The following is a 17,823-nucleotide window of genomic DNA, read 5'->3' on the forward strand; positions in this document are numbered from 1 at the left end:
CATTGCCCAGATGAAACTAGCATCAATGATGATACATAATTATTAAACAGAGTCAACTCTGCATTAAAAATGTTTCACTATGGGCTTTGGATCAGTGGTCAGTAACTTCTTTTGTAGTACATGCTTCTGATTTAATATCAAGATAACAATAACTACAATTAAATGAGTTTAATTGGATGCCCATTTTTCTTTTTCATAAAAGACTGTATAAAACAGAAATTCTTTTTCCTTAAACAAATGTTCCCTTAAAGATTTATAGTCTTAGAAACTCTAGGTAGTGTTACTATGTATTGGAATAAACACAATGGCAGTGTCTTTTGTTAGGTCCCACCATTTGCTGATCTGTTGACTTAGTAAAGGACATTTGGGTTGCCTCCAGCTTTAGGAAATTATGGATACACATGCTGAGAATATTTCTGTTCAGGTTTAGACATGGCCATAACCTTTCAAATCATGTGGGTACATATCTGGAAGCACAAGTACTAGATCATATGCTAAGGTTACTTTTAGCTCTATAAGACACTGTCAGATAGTCTTCCAATGTGACTGGATCCCCTTTGCATTTCCATTAGCTTTGAATGAGAATTCTTGTTTTTCTGCATCCTTACCAGCAATTCATATGGACAATTATTTGCATTTTATCCTTTATAATTGATTCATCTACCACTAATCTACCAGTTTTCTGTTACGTGGTGGTTTGCATGTTGCTATGATTCTGAAAGTTATGCCACAGATATTTAAAATATCAATAGGTTCACCCATGGTGGACAAATTTGAGAAGAGCTTCTAGACTAAGACTGATGAAAAAGGACGGCCTGGTGATCTAGTTCCAAAAATTGGTCCATAAAAAAATCCATAGATCACTGTCATAGTGCTGAAAGAGGAACTCTCTATGTTGGAAGAAACAAAACTCTCAAAATTAAACTAGTGAAGAGATATTTGCAAAGATGGAGTAAAGCCCTAAGGGCCATCATTTGTTGGTACATGACTCACGATTAAAAGTAATGGCAGCATATTTCCATTATTAATCAAAATGTATAATGTATCAAGTATGAATCTAGGAAAATAAGAAGTCATCAAAAATGAACCAGGAGTACTTAGGTGGTGAAAACAGTTAAACTCTCAGGTGAAACAGTTATGATCTCAGCTCAAAGATGGGTGTTTGAATCCACCCAGAGGCATCAAGGTCTTCAAATCTGAGTCAGCAAGTTCACACTCTGGAAAGCCATATACAGTTTTACTCTGTATACATGGGGTTGCCATGAGTCAGCATCAACTCAATGGCAGCAACAACTGTAACAGCAATCAGTATCCTAGGCATAATTCCAATCAATCAGACTTGTATTAACCATGACTCCAACATGTTTGTGGCCTACCATTCTCTAAATGACAAATTGAAAAGGAATAGCCTTGTATTCAACATCAAAGAACATTTTCAAGATGTATCTAAAAGTGAAGCATTATGGTAGTTTAATATCTACATGTCTACCAAGATTACCATTGCATGTAATTATTGTTTTTAATTTATGCACATGTACCAATGGGAACGTTAAATGACACAGCCACTGTACGAAACAGGTTTAACTAAGAAAAGTTTAGCACAATATTTACCACATGATCCAGCAATCCTTGTCTGGTGTATGTGCCAAAAAATAGTAAGAAAGAAGCACTCAAAATGACATATGTACAATATGGTCGATTCACCTTTTTGATAGTCTTTATCTATGGTAAATTTGATCTTCAACAAGCTGCTAAACCCATGCGATGGAAAAAATATAGTCTTTTAAACAAATGTTGCTGAAACAAATGGATTTCAACAAAAGAATGAACTCAGACTCACACCTTACACAATATAGGAAAACCCCTCAAAGTGGATGATAGTCTTCAAGGTAGGAGTACAATGATAAAACTCTTAGAAGAAAACATGAAATTAATGTTTGAGGGTATAGATTTGAACAATGGATTCTTAGACAGGACACTAAAGGACAAGCAATAAAAGACTCCTTATTCATATACCAATCTCAAATAAAAATTATAGTCAACTTTTATATTTAACTTTATAGTATCCAGGTATTATTTATTCCTATTTAGTTTTTTCTCCATTATTGAACATGGGTAATTTGTATGTCCAACTACTGTTGAATGGTCTCTATGCTCATTCCATTGTGCTAGCTTTGTTTCATCGATTTTGTCTCAGTTGTTGGCTTTCTACATACTACATGACTGTTTATACAAGGCTGTTACAAATTAAAAAGTACTATTAACATCAAATGAACTGCCATCATGTTGAACTTGCATTATAGTGAGACTAGTAGGTTAGGCATAGTAGAACTGATCCATTTGGTTTCCGAGATATTGAATCTTTCCCAATGTAGACAGTTGCATCTTGCTCCCTGAAAGTGGCTTGTGGCATTGAAAGCAGTCTGACCACTAAGCATTCTGGTCTTCTTAATGATTTTGAGTTTTATTCCACAATTTTCACCCATTCTGTCCAAGACCTTTTAATGAAATCCCTGTCAGAAGAGTTGGTAGTGGTAGCTGGACACCACCTAATTGTTCTGGTCTCAGGGTTATAGACACTGTTGTTCATGTGCTCCATTGATCTACTATACTAATTGTTTCCTATTTTCTTCTATGTACATCATCATCTTCTTTGCAAACAGGGAGAGACTTTTGATGCACCTCAGAAGAACGCTCAAAAGCTGTTAGGACATCAGTCGCTGCTCATCCAAGTAGGATACAGGGCATTCCTTGTGCTCATTCTTACCCTTGAAACTAAGGTCCTGAGTTCCCAGGCCAAGTGACTCTTTCTCTCAATGTGCTTGCAAAAATCCTGGAATTTTTTATAATGTCGCCCCTTTTGTGCCTCCTCAAAGTAATTAATGTATTCTCAGCAAAGATAAATACACGTGTACAAAATACCTTTCATCAAAAACTAGAAAAAAACAAAATCACAGCTCTCGAGTCCATAATAACTCATAGTGACCGTATAGGACTGGGTATAATTGCCCCTGTGTGTTTCCAAGACTATAAATCTCGACAGGAGTAGAAAGTCTCATCTACCACACTCCCATTGGTGATTTATAACTGCTGACCTTGTGAATCACGGCCCAAAGCATAACGACTGTTAGACTAGCGTTCTTGTTACTGGCTGCCAAGAAATTTGCTATAGAATTTATGACTATATTTCACTCTTCCTTCTATGCTTGCTCAACCAAATGTCTACAGGTGCATCAACTCCTAGGTGATATTTATTTCAGGGTTGTTTTTATAAGAACATTTATTTCTTTTGTCTTCCAGGCTTGACTGCCTCTCAGTGTCATTCCTTGCCTCCATCATTTACATTTGGGCCATGCTCTCTCATATTATACATTCCGTTACCACGCACATTCCACACCCAAGTATCACATTTCACTTCAGAATATAGATTTTCAAATTGTCAGTGCTTCACCTGCTGGCTAGATCCACATGTCAATTCTGCTTATGGTTTCTAGTCTACTTATGGTTTCAAGTTTTAGAATTACAGACCTGCTGGATATGGGAGCTCAGCTTGCCCTGGATTGCTGCTGCTCTTATGATTAGATCTTAAGTCTGGATGCTGCATTTCTGCTGTTAGGGGCAGGGGCTCCAACGACCTTTATATGGTAAAAGGCAGCCATGGTGTAACTTCCACGATTATTTTTAATTGTTCTTTAATCAACTTCCATCTTACATTATCCTTGTGCACATTATCAATTGCCTTAAGCCATATTCACTAAATTCTAGAACCCTTATAATTATTATTTACAATGATATATCAAAATATTGATACTTTACCACAGTTGATTTATTCCCTGAAGCAAGTATGCATTCACATCAACATGCATATCATCAACATTGGAAAGGTCAACCTAAACCATTCACAGTTAGTTGCCTGAGCATCCATGAATCGCCCGAGTTTCCCTTTCATCAGGTTTTGACATGGCCCTTCCTGAGTTATCACACACACACACACACACACACACACACACACACACACACACACACACACACACCCTCCATAAACATGTTCTCCCTCGTGGCCACACCAAATGTGGGTTTCTATGATAATAAAAACAACAACAACAACCTTATAATCCAGATTATCAACAATGTTGATTATGCCTTGCCCCCTCCTAACGAGGCTACACTCCTCCTGCTCTAAGGATCAGCCCAGCTACATGGTTTGTTGTACCAGGTAGCTCTCCTGCATATATTCCTTCCACCACCACCAGCACCCCCCCCCAGCCCCATGTCCTTATGCTCCCCCTGATGACTGTTCTCCTGGCCTTGGGAACAGGCTGTGAGGACCACCCCGGGTTTTTTTTTGCCAATGTGCAGACTGCAGGCCCCTTGTTGGATCAAGCCACTGGGCAGGAGCCCCAGGCACCTGCTTTTTCAACAAACTGAAAGTGACCAGCTCCACTCACAACCCAAAGATTCCACAGGGAACCATAACTGAGGAGGAATATGGGGGGTGGGGGATTAGGTGGGAAGAGGCCAACGGGGCCCTTTAAAATGCAGTAGTAGGGGCAGAATCATTCTGGCGCTAATAAAAAGAGACAAAGACAGAGGGGGCAAAACACGTTTTATTGCGGAACGTGCTCAAGCCGCAAGGCCAATCTCAGCTGCCCCTGGTACCCCCGTGTCCCAAGGCTTCCACCAGTGCCCTACTGTGCTCAGAGTTTTCTAAAAACATTTCCTCTCCACCACAGATGACCCATGCTCCTTGAAATCAGCAGAGGTAACCCACATCTGCTTGAAATTGCTCTGAGAGCTCATGACAGACGCGCCGATCCACCCGGAGAAACACCTGTCAAGGGAAGCAGTGATCTTGATGGGGGTCCCTTGGGGAGCTACCAGCTCCAGTTCTTTCAAGAGGCGTTCCTCGAAACCGGGGAACAGAGTGGATCCCCCAGCCAGCACAGTCTCCGCAAAAAGGTTGGTCTGGATGTCCGCGTCACACTTCAAAATGCTGCTGTGGATCATTTTTGAGATCCCAGGGCTGTGGATGCCCAGCTGATCAGGAGAAAAGAGGGCCTCGGGCACTTGGTACAGTTGCTCGCCAATGTTGAAGACAGTCCCGTCTGGCAGTCTGTATTCCCTCAGGAAGTCCTCGGGCTTCTTGCACTGTTCCTTCTCGGGATCGTAGGCCACGTAGCACAGCTTCTCTTTGATGGCGTGCACCAGGCTTCTGTTGAACACGCAGGGACTGTTGTTTCTGTTGGCTAGGAGGAGCCGGGAGAGGTGCTCTGTGAGATCTCTTCCGGCCAGGTAGAGCTTGTTGGCGGCATGAGGCAGGGGGTAACCCTCAAAGATCGGGACAGTGCAAGTGACCTCGGCTCCACTGTCCAGTACGAGGCCGGTGACACAGGCAGAGGCATAGAGCACTCCCACCGTTTGATTACACAGATAAAAGGCAGGCACATTGAAGGTCTCAAACATTACTTCCGCCATCTTCTCGTGGCTCCGCCTTGGGGTTAAAGGGGGCTCGGTCATGAGCACGGGCTGCTCGCTGGATTTCACGCCGAGCTTACGCTCAAAAAGATGTTGCCAAAGCTTCTCCATGTCATCCCAGTTTACGACCAGGCCACGCTCAATGGGGTAGCGCAGGTACAGGACCTCATTCTTGGGTGGGGCTTCACCCTTGACAGCACAGTTCTTTGGATTGCCGCCTTCGGAAGACAGATGCACTTTTGGGTGCCTCACGACAGAGCTGATAATGTGGCGAGGTCTAGTCTCCCCAGAGAACCCTAGTTTACAGAAGCCAGAGCCGTTGTCAAAAACCACAGCGGGGGCGTTGAAGCTGCGCGGATTCAACATGTCTACCACAGCTTCCGCTGAGCTCCTCCCAAGTCTCAAGAGAACACTAGAGCGGCTTCTGATAGCTGGAAGGTCACAGGGTTCCACCGGCCTCGGGTTGTCCCCCAGATGGAACGACAAGGCTCTGCTCAAGCCCAGAGGAAACACAACTTTACCCCATGAAGCTGTCCTCCTCCTCTTACCTGGCAAACTGTCTGCTGTGGCCTTTTCAAGGATGGTTACCTGCTGTGTAACAATGTAACCTAGCAACCATTGCCCTCAGCAGGCACCAGGGAGACCTTAAAGGGGCAAGCCTCTGACCCACCAGCACATCCTGCTTGGTGAGCTTTGAAACAGGGGAAAATAAACCGTATTTACCAATAGGTGGTGATTTTCAAAAATCATGTGACTCCAAAGCAGAGGCCTGTCTTCAGAATATGCCCCGGCAGTCTCTTTGTTAGGTTTATACCCTCAATCAGAAGTCAAAGAATAATAGATATATGCATGCTCATGTTCATCACAGCATGTCTCTGTCACCAACCTGGCTCTGGGCAGTGGACCTGAGGTCACTGAGCCAGGAGAGGTGCTCTGTGAGATCTCTTCCAGCCAGGATGTGTGTGCTGGCAACATGAGGCAGGGGGTAACCCCCCAAAATGGGGACAGTGCAAGTGACTGTCATGAACATGGGCATGCATACATCTATTATTCGTTGACTTCTGACTTATCTAGGTATAAACCTAATAGGGAGATTACTGGGTCATATTCTAATTCTACTCCCAGTTGTTGGAAGAGGTACCATCCTCTTTTCCATAGTGCTTGCACAGTTTCACAGCACCACTGGCAATGTGTAAGGATTCCAGTCTCACAGGGTCATGTCTGGAAGTTGTCACTTTCTGTTTTGTGTGCTTCATTTGTTTTTCACTTTGCTCTTGATGGCAATTTGCTGTGACTTGTGGTGATGCTGGAAGGTTTGTCACTGGTATTTCAAAAACTATGTCATTGGTATTTCAAACATTGCCAGATAGTAATGTTGTGGCAGTTACATAATCTCCTGTCAACTTGAGTGAAGGGGTGGTTTCGAGCCAGTAAATCAGTTTGCACCTTGATAGCCTCATTTGAAAGTAGTGGAGATAAACAGCTCACTGGAGGACAGACCCACTCTCTCTGCCTTCCCTTTCCTGCTGTTGAGATACTCAAAGAGCTGGAGGAGACAGGTGGAGACCCACGCCAGAGTTGAGATGCTTCCACTGCCACTGGATCCACAAGATCTTCTACCCACTTGCCTAAGATCTTCCTGCATTCGGCATCATTGCATGTGCTGCATGAGTCTAAAGCGGAAATTTATGGACTAGTACCAGACATATGTGCTAATATCAGACATGGACTTGACCTGGACTGGGGCAGGATGTTTCCTTAATATACAATTACTTTTTAACATGAACGTCTCTCTTACATATATATGAATGTTTCTGGATTTGTTTCTCAGGTCAGCCCGGACTAACACGAATGTCCTAAGGCATGGAAACGGAACTTTATCAGAGACAATCCCAGAGAATGATAGCACTATTAAAAATAGTAAAAAGATGGAAACAAGCAGATTGCCTGTCAATGGAAGAATGAATCAATAAACTTCATGCATATGGTAGAATATGATGCATCCCTAAAGAACAAAGATGAAACTATTAAATATCCCACAACATGAACAAGTGTGAAATATATATATATATATATATATGTATATATACATTACCTTTTGCTTCCTCACACCCCCTCTCTCACCCTGCAAGTGTGAATTATATTATGCTGAGCAAAGTAAGTCAAGATCCCAAAGAAAACACTGTATAAGGAAAATGTTTCAAGAAAAATGTTGTTACCACAAAATAAGCATAGCATGACGGTAATGATGAAATCAGAGTGGGGCAGGCGGGAAAGGGCAGGAAGGGGGAAGGAGAAAAGTTCATAGAAGATTAGAATTTAACAATAGTGAGACTGTAAAGCATAAGACAGTAAATTGGCAAGTACCCATAAAATAGAACTTATTAGAAATGATCAAAATAGGAAATCTGAATAGACACTAACTACTAAAAATAAATCCACATTTTGAATTCTATCACAAAGAAAATATTAAAGCTAGATTGCTTAACCACTACATTCAAATACTTTTTAAGGAACAAATAATTCATGTTTTATACAGTCTTTTATGAATAATGAAAATGGACATACAATTCTACTCATTTTATTGGAGTTAGTGTAATCTTGATGTTAAAATCAGACAAGGGTAGTACAAAAGGAGTTACTGAACACTGATACAAAACTCATAATGAAAACATTTTTAAAAATCATTTTATTGGGGCTCATTCAATTCTTATCAAGCTCCATACATACATCCATTGTGTCAAGCACATATGTACATTTGTTGCCATAATCATTCTCAAAACATTTGCCTTCTAAATTGAGCCTTTAATATCAGCTCCTCATTTCCCCCCTCCCTCTCCACTCCCACCTCCCTCATGAACCCTTCATAATTCATAAATTATTATTGTTTTGTCATATGTTACACTGCCAGACGTCGCCCCCAACCCTCTTCTGTGCTGTCCATCCCACAGGGATGAGGCTATACGTAGATTCTTGTAATCGGTTACCCCTTTCCACCCCACATTCCCTCCACCCTCCAGGCATCGCCACTCTCACTACTGGTCCTGAAGGGGTCATCCGTCCTGGATTTGCTGTGTTTCCAGTTTGCTGTCTGTACCAATGTACTTCCTCTGGTCTAGCCAGATTTGTAAGGTAGATTTGGGATCATAACAGTGGGTGGGGGGGGGGAGGAGGAAGCATTTAAGAACTAGAGGAAAGTGATATGTTTCATCGTTGCTACCCTGCACCCTGACTGGCTCATCTCCTCCCCAGAACCCTTCAGTAAGGAGGTGTCCAGTTACCTACCGATGGGCTTTGAGTCTCCACTCTGCACTCACCCTCATTTACAATGATATGTTTTGTTCTTTGATGCTTGGTACCTGATCCCTTAGACAGCTCGTGGTCACACAGGCTGGTGTGCTTCTTCCATGTGGGCTTTGTTGCTTCTGAGCTAGATGGCCGCTTGTTTATCTTCAAGCCTTTAAGACCCCAGACACTATATCTTTTGATAGCCGGGTACCATCAGCTTTCTACACCATATTTGCTATGCACACATTTGTCTTCAGTGATCATATTGGGAAGGTGGGCACCCACTGATATGATTCTTTTGTTCATTGATGTTTGATAACTGGTCCCTACTACACCTCGTGGTCACGCAGGCTGGTGTGCTTCTTCCATGTGGGCTTTGTTGCTTCTCAGCTAGATAGCCACTTGTTTATCTTCAAGCCCTTAAGACCCAAGACGCTATATCTTTTGATAGCCTGGCACAATCAGCGTTCTTCACCACATTTGCTTACCACACATTTTTCTTCAGCAATTAGTTGGGAAGGTGTGCATCATAGAATGCCAGTTTAATAGAACAATGTGTTCCTGCATTGAGTAAGTACTTGAGTGGAGGCCCAATGTCCATCTGCTGCCTTAATACTGAACCTATAAATATATGCATGTAGATCTATTTCACCACTCTCTTACATAAATATATTTACGTACATACATGTCAGCATTTAGACCTCTATAAATGCCCTTTGTCACCTAGTTCTTCCCTTCATTTCCTTTTACTTTCCTCTTGTCCCACTATCATGCTCAGCCTTCATTTGAGTTTCAGTAATTTCTTCTCGGTTAAAACGCCCTTGCTGAATCACTACCAGGCCTCTCACACCCTCCTTGCCACTATTTTTGGATCGCTTTTTGCTCACATTCTCATTGGTCAGCACCAATTCACCGTGACCAAGTGGGATTCATACCAGGGATGCACGGTTGGTTGAACATACGAAAGTACATCAACATTATTTGCCACATTGGCAGGAAAAATACGGTTTGTTTTTCCCTGTTTCAAAGCTCACCAAGCAGGATGTGCTGGTGGGTCAGAGGCTTGCCCCTTTAAGGTCTCCCTGGTGCCTGCTGAGGGCAATGGTTGCTAGGTTACATTGTTACACAGCAGGTAACCATCCTTGAAAAGGCCACAGCAGACAGTTTGCCAGGTAAGAGGAGGAGGACAGCTTCATGGGGTAAAGTTGTGTTTCCTCTGGGCTTGAGCAGAGCCTTGTCGTTCCATCTGGGGGACAACCCGAGGCCGGTGGAACCCTGTGACCTTCCAGCTATCAGAAGCCGCTCTAGTGTTCTCTTGAGACTTGGGAGGAGCTCAGCGGAAGCTGTGGTAGACATGTTGAATCCGCGCAGCTTCAACGCCCCCGCTGTGGTTTTTGACAACGGCTCTGGCTTCTGTAAACTAGGGTTCTCTGGGGAGACTAGACCTCGCCACATTATCAGCTCTGTCGTGAGGCACCCAAAAGTGCATCTGTCTTCCGAAGGCGGCAATCCAAAGAACTGTGCTGTCAAGGGTGAAGCCCCACCCAAGAATGAGGTCCTGTACCTGCGCTACCCCATTGAGCGTGGCCTGGTCGTAAACTGGGATGACATGGAGAAGCTTTGGCAACATCTTTTTGAGCGTAAGCTCGGCGTGAAATCCAGCGAGCAGCCCGTGCTCATGACCGAGCCCCCTTTAACCCCAAGGCGGAGCCACGAGAAGATGGCGGAAGTAATGTTTGAGACCTTCAATGTGCCTGCCTTTTATCTGTGTAATCAAACGGTGGGAGTGCTCTATGCCTCTGCCTGTGTCACCGGCCTCGTACTGGACAGTGGAGCCGAGGTCACTTGCACTGTCCCGATCTTTGAGGGTTACCCCCTGCCTCATGCCGCCAACAAGCTCTACCTGGCCGGAAGAGATCTCACAGAGCACCTCTCCCGGCTCCTCCTAGCCAACAGAAACAACAGTCCCTGCGTGTTCAACAGAAGCCTGGTGCACGCCATCAAAGAGAAGCTGTGCTACGTGGCCTACGATCCCGAGAAGGAACAGTGCAAGAAGCCCGAGGACTTCCTGAGGGAATACAGACTGCCAGACGGGACTGTCTTCAACATTGGCGAGCAACTGTACCAAGTGCCCGAGGCCCTCTTTTCTCCTGATCAGCTGGGCATCCACAGCCCTGGGATCTCAAAAATGATCCACAGCAGCATTTTGAAGTGTGACGCGGACATCCAGACCAACCTTTTTGCGGAGACTGTGCTGGCTGGGGGATCCACTCTGTTCCCCGGTTTCGAGGAACGCCTCTTGAAAGAACTGGAGCTGGTAGCTCCCCAAGGGACCCCCATCAAGATCACTGCTTCCCTTGACAGGTGTTTCTCCGGGTGGATCGGCGCGTCTGTCATGAGCTCTCAGAGCAATTTCAAGCAGATGTGGGTTACCTCTGCTGATTTCAAGGAGCATGGGTCATCTGTGGTGGAGAGGAAATGTTTTTAGAAAACTCTGAGCACAGTAGGGCACTGGTGGAAGCCTTGGGACACGGGGGTACCAGGGGCAGCTGAGATTGGCCTTTCGGCTTGAGCACGTTCCGCAATAAAACGTGTTTTGCCCCCTCTGTCTTTGTCTCTTTTTATTAGCGCCAGAATGATTCTGCCCCTACTACTGCATTTTAAAGGGTCCCGTTGGCCTCTTCCCACCTAACCCCCCACCCACCCCCCATATTCCTCCTCAGTTATGGTTCCCTGTGGAATCTTTGGGTTGTGAGTGGAGCTGGTCACTTTCAGTTTGTTGAAAAAGCAGGTGCCTGGGGCTCCTGCCCAGTGGCTTGATCCAACAAGGGGCCTGCAGTCTGCACATTGGCAAAAAAAACCCCGGGGTGGTCCTCACAGCCTGTTCCCAAGGCAAGGAGAACAGTCATCAGGGGGAGCATATGGACATGGGGCTGGGGGGGGTGCTGGTGGTGGTGGAAGGAATATATGCAGGAGAGCTACCTGGTACAACAAACCATGTAGCTGGGCTGATCCTTAGCGCAGGAGGAATATAGCCTCGTTAGGATGGGGCAAGGCATAATCATCATTGTTGATAAGCTGGATTACAAGTTTGTTGTTTTTTTTATTATCATAGAAACCCACATTTAGTATGGCCACAAGGAAGAACATGTTTATGGAGGGTGTGTGTGTGTGATAACTCAGGAAGGGCCATGTCAAAGACTGAAGAAAGGAAAACTCGGGGGATTCATGGATGCTCAGGCAATTAACTGTGAATGGCTCAAATTGATCTGAGGCATGATTGCATTGGACCTATTGGTCTTATTAAAAACGTCCAATGTGGAATTTAGGGTGAATTACAATAGGAGAATCAGAAAATATAATAGCTTTTTAGCTCGATCAATAATTTGCTATTTTGTCATATAATTTTACAATAAAAGCATTTATAAAATGGATCCTAGTAAACTAATTTTGAATCAGAGAAACTCATGATATGATTTCAAAGTGGTTACTTGGTGTTTTCTTGTTGTAATTCATTAACCTGAATACTTAAGCTTTCTGTGATTGTTTATTATATTTTAAAGACAAATTTTAAATACTGTTATTGCTGTTGGTATCTGTTGAGTCTATATTGACTCATAATTATCCCATGAACAACAAAAGGAAACACCTCCTTTCTTGGGCCATCCTCACAGTTGTTCATATATTTCAGCCCCTTGGTATCGCCATTGTGTTAATCTATCTTGTCTAGGCTCTTCCTCTTTTTGCCTGTCGCTCTCATTCTCCAAGCCTGGTGTCCTTGTTCAGGTATTGGTCCCTCCTGATAGCATGTCCAAACTACTTGCATAAAAAAAAACACCATCCTTGACTCTAAGAAGCTTTCTAGATGTACTTCCATGATAGATCTGTTTGTTCTTTTAACATTTCAGGGTACTTTCCCTACTGTTAGCCAATATCATGTTTCAAAACATTGATTTTTCATCAATCTTCTTTTTGCAGTGTTCAACCTCCATATGCATGTGAGCCTATTGGAAATATTATGACTTGGTAAGGCACACATTAGTCCTAAAAATAATGTCCTAACTTATCAACAGTTTAAAGTGATCCTGTGCTGCAGATTTAACCAATGATGACTCATTTGATCTCTTTATTGGTCCTTCTGTGAGCATTCATTGTGGATCCAAGTAATAGATGAAATCCTTGACAACTTCAATCCTTTCTCTGTTCAGCATGATAGTACCAACTGATCAAGAGGTAAGCTAGAAAAAGTATGCAATACATTGTTTCCAACAAATGAAAAATTCCCAGAAAACTCACTCAGTAACAAAAAAAAAATACTTAGCACAAAATGGGAAAACATTATAGCAAGAGTTTTGCAGATGAGAAAGTGTAAATGCTAATGGATGGAAAAGAACCAAGCCTTAGTAGCAGTCAAGAAAATTGGCATTAAAGCTATAATAAGATTCAATATCACATACACAAATAGGCAAAACTTTAAACAACAAATCACACAACATGAAGTGCTATAGAGAATATGGAGGACGAATTATTCTTTAATGGTTTTTATGGGATTTTAATTGGTATCATCAATTCTGAAAATAATTGGTGACTGCCTAATAAAGTGAAATATTTCAATAATCTATGACCCAGTGCTTTCTCACCTGCACATTTTTTTGAGAAAATTTTACACATGTGTGTGCTGAGATAATCACAAGAATATTTGTTGCAATGTTATTATTTTAATTGCAAAACATGAAATATTTTTTCACAAATTTTCATCAAGAGAAGAATGGATATAATTAACTTTATATATTTTATTATACTTATTATACAGAGCAGTGAAAATAAACACAATAAAGTTGCATGCATCAGTATCAATGTGTGTTTAATACATGTGCAAGCTACACTTAGGAGCACAAGTACCCTATAATAGCTTTTATATAAATTTTTGAAACAGGAAAAACACATCAAAGTATGAAAGACAGTAGAAGAATCAATGCATTTAAAGCATGGTGCTTGCAAAATATATAGAAAGTACCATGCATGGCAAAGACCCTCAATTCTGTTTTGGATGATATACAGCAAGAATAGTCCCCAGAAGCAACCATAGTTAGACTTAGTCTCAGGTATTTTGGACATGGTATAAAGAGAGACCAGACTTTGGAAAAGGACAGAATGCTTGGTAAAGTAGAGAGTCAGAGGAAAAATGGAAAATCCTCAAAGAGATAGATTGGCACAGTGGCTGAAACGATAAGCTGAAACTGCACAATTGTGAGGAGGCGCAGTTTTCCCTTCTTTTGTACATAGGGTTGCTATGAGTCAATACTGACTTGATGGCACCTAACAATAGCAGTGTGTATGTAGGGTAAAATTCCAAAGCACAAACTGAAAAACAATAATTTTCATCATAGTGGTTATATATAGATTGATAGCGTCTGATAAGATCTGCAAGTAGTGTATCAGGAGTGTTTTAGTTTAGGTTCACAAAAAGCAGAGTCAGCCTGGAACAAATTCTGTTTTTTAAATATTTGTCATTTTTTCAGGCAAAAATAAAAAGAATAAGGAGAGAACTGTAAGACATAAATAAAACTATGCAAGAAGGTAGATCTCAACTGGAGTCTAGGTTAAATGCAATCCCACAAGGATGCTCCAGATCGAAACTTCTATCACAGAGTTGCTCCCAAACTTAGGCTGATTTTTTTGGTGTTTCGTTGTCTGACAATCATTAGTCAAGGTTATCTTATGGGACAGGGTATGGTATAGCCTCAAAGAATGCGAGACCCTCATGTGGAGCACTGAGAATGTGCCAGGTAACTTATAAACCAAAGCTCATAGCAGATGGAGGATGGTGCACTACCCGATAAAGGAGATCTCAATGGATGTCAATGGCATCAGCAAAAGTTCACCAAACTAGCTTTACAATGTACAAGCACAGCTCCTCTAGGATTCTGGTTAGTCATAATTTCTTGGAAACTTTTTCAATAAGAGAGGCCTTATAGGAAAAATTAAAGGACTTAATACTTCAGTGTTCCTGCTGCCCAAACTGTTACTCAGTATCACTCTAGGGTTAGTGAGGTCATATAGATAAGCATTAAAGAATCAGATATGTGAGTGAAAGCCATATTGTAAATCTATCTCTGTGTAACATTCATATAATTCCAATCCCTTTGTATGGGGTAGGGTTATCTAGAAAAATAAACCAAGACACTTATGATTGTAGGTAGCTAGATACGTACGTACATACATACATACATACATTTGTACAGCGAAAAGGAATATAACAGCTATTTAGTCCACACAGTAGTACAAAGGGTTCAGTTCAATTCACTTTCACGGAACATTAGATGTACTGGAAGCTTATCAACTCACGAGGGCTGCCAGGACCAAGGCCAAAGAAGCAGACAGTAGAGTCCTCCCTTGGGCAAGTCAGGCAGAGTCTGCCCACAGGCAGCAAACTGCAAGATGGGTCAGCAACAGTCAATAACTCTGGTGTTTAGCAAAGCAGGCCTGGATGGAATATCAAATTCAAGCAATGCAAGGTGGTAGCATCCACCAGCCTCAAACTCAAGCAATGTATGCACCAGCAGAGTGGAGAAGCAGGTCTTGTAGGAGCCTCAAGCTCTAGAGACATGATCAATGGGTTGACTTGCCCAACAGGTACTGTAGCACACAGATTGAGAAAGAGAAACTAGCTAAAACAATAGCACACTGGTCTGATCACCAGAGAGTAAGACAGATGGGGTGGGTCTTGCAGAGTCAATTATCTCTTTGTGCTCCAATCAAACATGGACCTGATTAATCCCACATTCCTATTGGCCATGTTGGCACACTAAACCTAGCTATCACAGTCCACCCCTTGACAACTTGGCACCTGTTCACGTTTTTTTAGCCATATGTAATTTCCAGACACTTGTGAAATCACACTTACACTTAACATCATACATCTACCATACATATAAGTGAAAACACACAGAATCTAATTGTATCTGGTATATTGTACACGAACAAAGTAAAGATATTCAATAAGCACATATTAGGAAGAAATACTGACAATCACAAACTTCACCTTCACAGCTGATCATGTGGTCATAACTGATAGGTATTACTACCTTCTTCTACTATCCATTCTGTATTACCTTTGTCCTTGGTGAGCACCTCAGCTGGCCCTGGTTCTTTGCCTGGTGGGTTGACTCAGATCTTCTTTCATCACTCAGATCTGAGTCATTAGATGTCCTGTCACCGGGTATTACTTTAATCACAGGGCAACATAGTACTAAAATATAGCCTAGGGGATCTCCTGTATTCCAGACATATTTTCATTTAATTTCATTATGTAGTACCAGACCAATTTCTCCTTGGTAATCAGAATCAATCACACCGCTCAGTACTGTGACACCTTTCCTGACCTGTTGGTCCAAAGGCATGAGGTGCCCAAAGTGGCCAGAGGGTATTCACAGCTGCCAGTTCAGGGGAATCAGTGCTGTGTTTCCAGGAGGGAGAGATCCTTCCTTTGCAATTAGTACCTCCAGGCCTGAAGAACATGAGGTTCCTGGTGCCAGAAGTGAAAATGCTCCAAGTGGATCGGTAGGAGTAGTAGTGAGTGGTGCCTGTCTGACTTTCATTCCTTGGTTCCTGGATCCATGAATCCTGGCTATTGGAGATACAGCACCATATATTGGTCACTGGTTTAGAGCATATACAGCTTCATGGATAACATTGCCCCAACCCCACAAGGGATTGCCACCTAGCTGGCACTGTAATCATGTCTTTAGGAGGCCATTCCATCATTCTATTAAGCCAGCTGCTTCATGTTGATGAGGAACAAGACACAACGAGTGGATTTCATGGGCATGGGCTCATTGCCACACTTCATTTGCTGTGAAGTGTCCCTTGATCTGAAGCAATGCTATGTGGGACATTATGCTGGTGGATAAGGCATTCTGTAAATCCACAAATAGTTGTTATGGAAGAAGCATTGTGTGCAGGGAAGGCAACTACATGTCCAGAGTGAGTGTCTATTCCAGTAGGAACAAAAATGACTGCCCCCTCCATGATGGAAGTGGCCCTATGTAATCAGCCTGCCACCAGGTTGCTGATTGATCTCCCCAAGGAATGGTCCCATATCTTGGAATCAATGTTGGCTTCTTCAGCTGAAAGATGGGACACTCCACAGTGTCAGTGTCCAAGTCAGCCTTGGTGAGTGGAAGTCCATGTTGCTGTGCCCATGAATAACCTCCATCCCTGCCACTATGTCCACTTTGTTTAAGTGCTCATTGGACAATGACAAGAATGGCAGACGACAGAGGAGCACTAGTCTCCATGGTATGTGTCATCTTATCCACTTGATTGTTAAAGTCCTCCTCTTCAGAGGTAATCATTTGGTAAGTATTCAGATGAAAGATGGTTATCTTTACTTTCTTGACCCATTCAACAGTTTCTCCAGAAAGCTCTTTCCCACACTTCCTTGTCAGAATTTTGGAATCACGTTCCTTCCAGTTCCCTGGCCATCCAGCCAAGCCATTAGCCACAGCCCATCAATCAGTATACAGTCGCACATCTGGCCATTTCGCCTTTCAGACAAACTGAAATGGACAGGTGCACTCCTGCAAGTATTTTCCTTTACTACGGTCCTTCGGCGAGATCGAAGAAAGGGGCTGTGGTGCTGCTCCTGTCCACTGATGAGTGGCACCTGCATATTGTCCAGAGCCATCTGGAAACCAAGCATTGATTTGCTGTTCTTTGGTTACCTTTTCACAAGGAATCCCCCGGGAAGCCATAGGTGCAGACTGGGAGAAGGAAGGTACTGTGACAGGAGTGGAGACTGTGGGCATTTGGGCCACTTCTTCATGCAGCTTCCTTGTCCTTTCAGGGCCTGCCCTAGCCTGATCTTGTATTCACCACTTCCATTTAACAATGGAGTGTTGCTATGCACCTCCAACTTTAGGACTCAGTGGGTCAGTCTATAGAGGATGGCAGGACTTTACTTCAAAATCCCAAGGGTCTATGCTGTGATTCACCAATAGTCGCCTGACAAAGACTCCACACGATATCTCTATCTACAACTGACATACTTAGCCCCAT

General features: G+C 42.8%; 2 protein-coding genes across 2 annotated transcripts; one reads left to right on the plus strand and one right to left on the minus strand.

The window, feature by feature from the left end:
- Window positions 1-4,707: 4,707 nt before the first annotated feature.
- LOC142434563 (actin-related protein T2-like) lies at window positions 4,708-5,841 on the minus strand. Its single transcript, XM_075539257.1, has one exon. It carries the CDS (start codon window positions 5,839-5,841, stop codon window positions 4,708-4,710), a length of 1,134 nt encoding a protein of 377 aa, XP_075395372.1.
- A 4,276-nt stretch (window positions 5,842-10,117) lies between these two features.
- On the plus strand, window positions 10,118-11,251 carry LOC142434564 (actin-related protein T2-like). Its single transcript, XM_075539258.1, has one exon. It carries the CDS (start codon window positions 10,118-10,120, stop codon window positions 11,249-11,251), a length of 1,134 nt encoding a protein of 377 aa, XP_075395373.1.
- Window positions 11,252-17,823: the final 6,572 nt, after the last annotated feature.

Source organism: Tenrec ecaudatus, chromosome X (genome assembly GCF_050624435.1).
Source record: "Tenrec ecaudatus isolate mTenEca1 chromosome X, mTenEca1.hap1, whole genome shotgun sequence".
NCBI classification, from domain to species: Eukaryota; Metazoa; Chordata; class Mammalia; order Afrosoricida; family Tenrecidae; genus Tenrec; species Tenrec ecaudatus.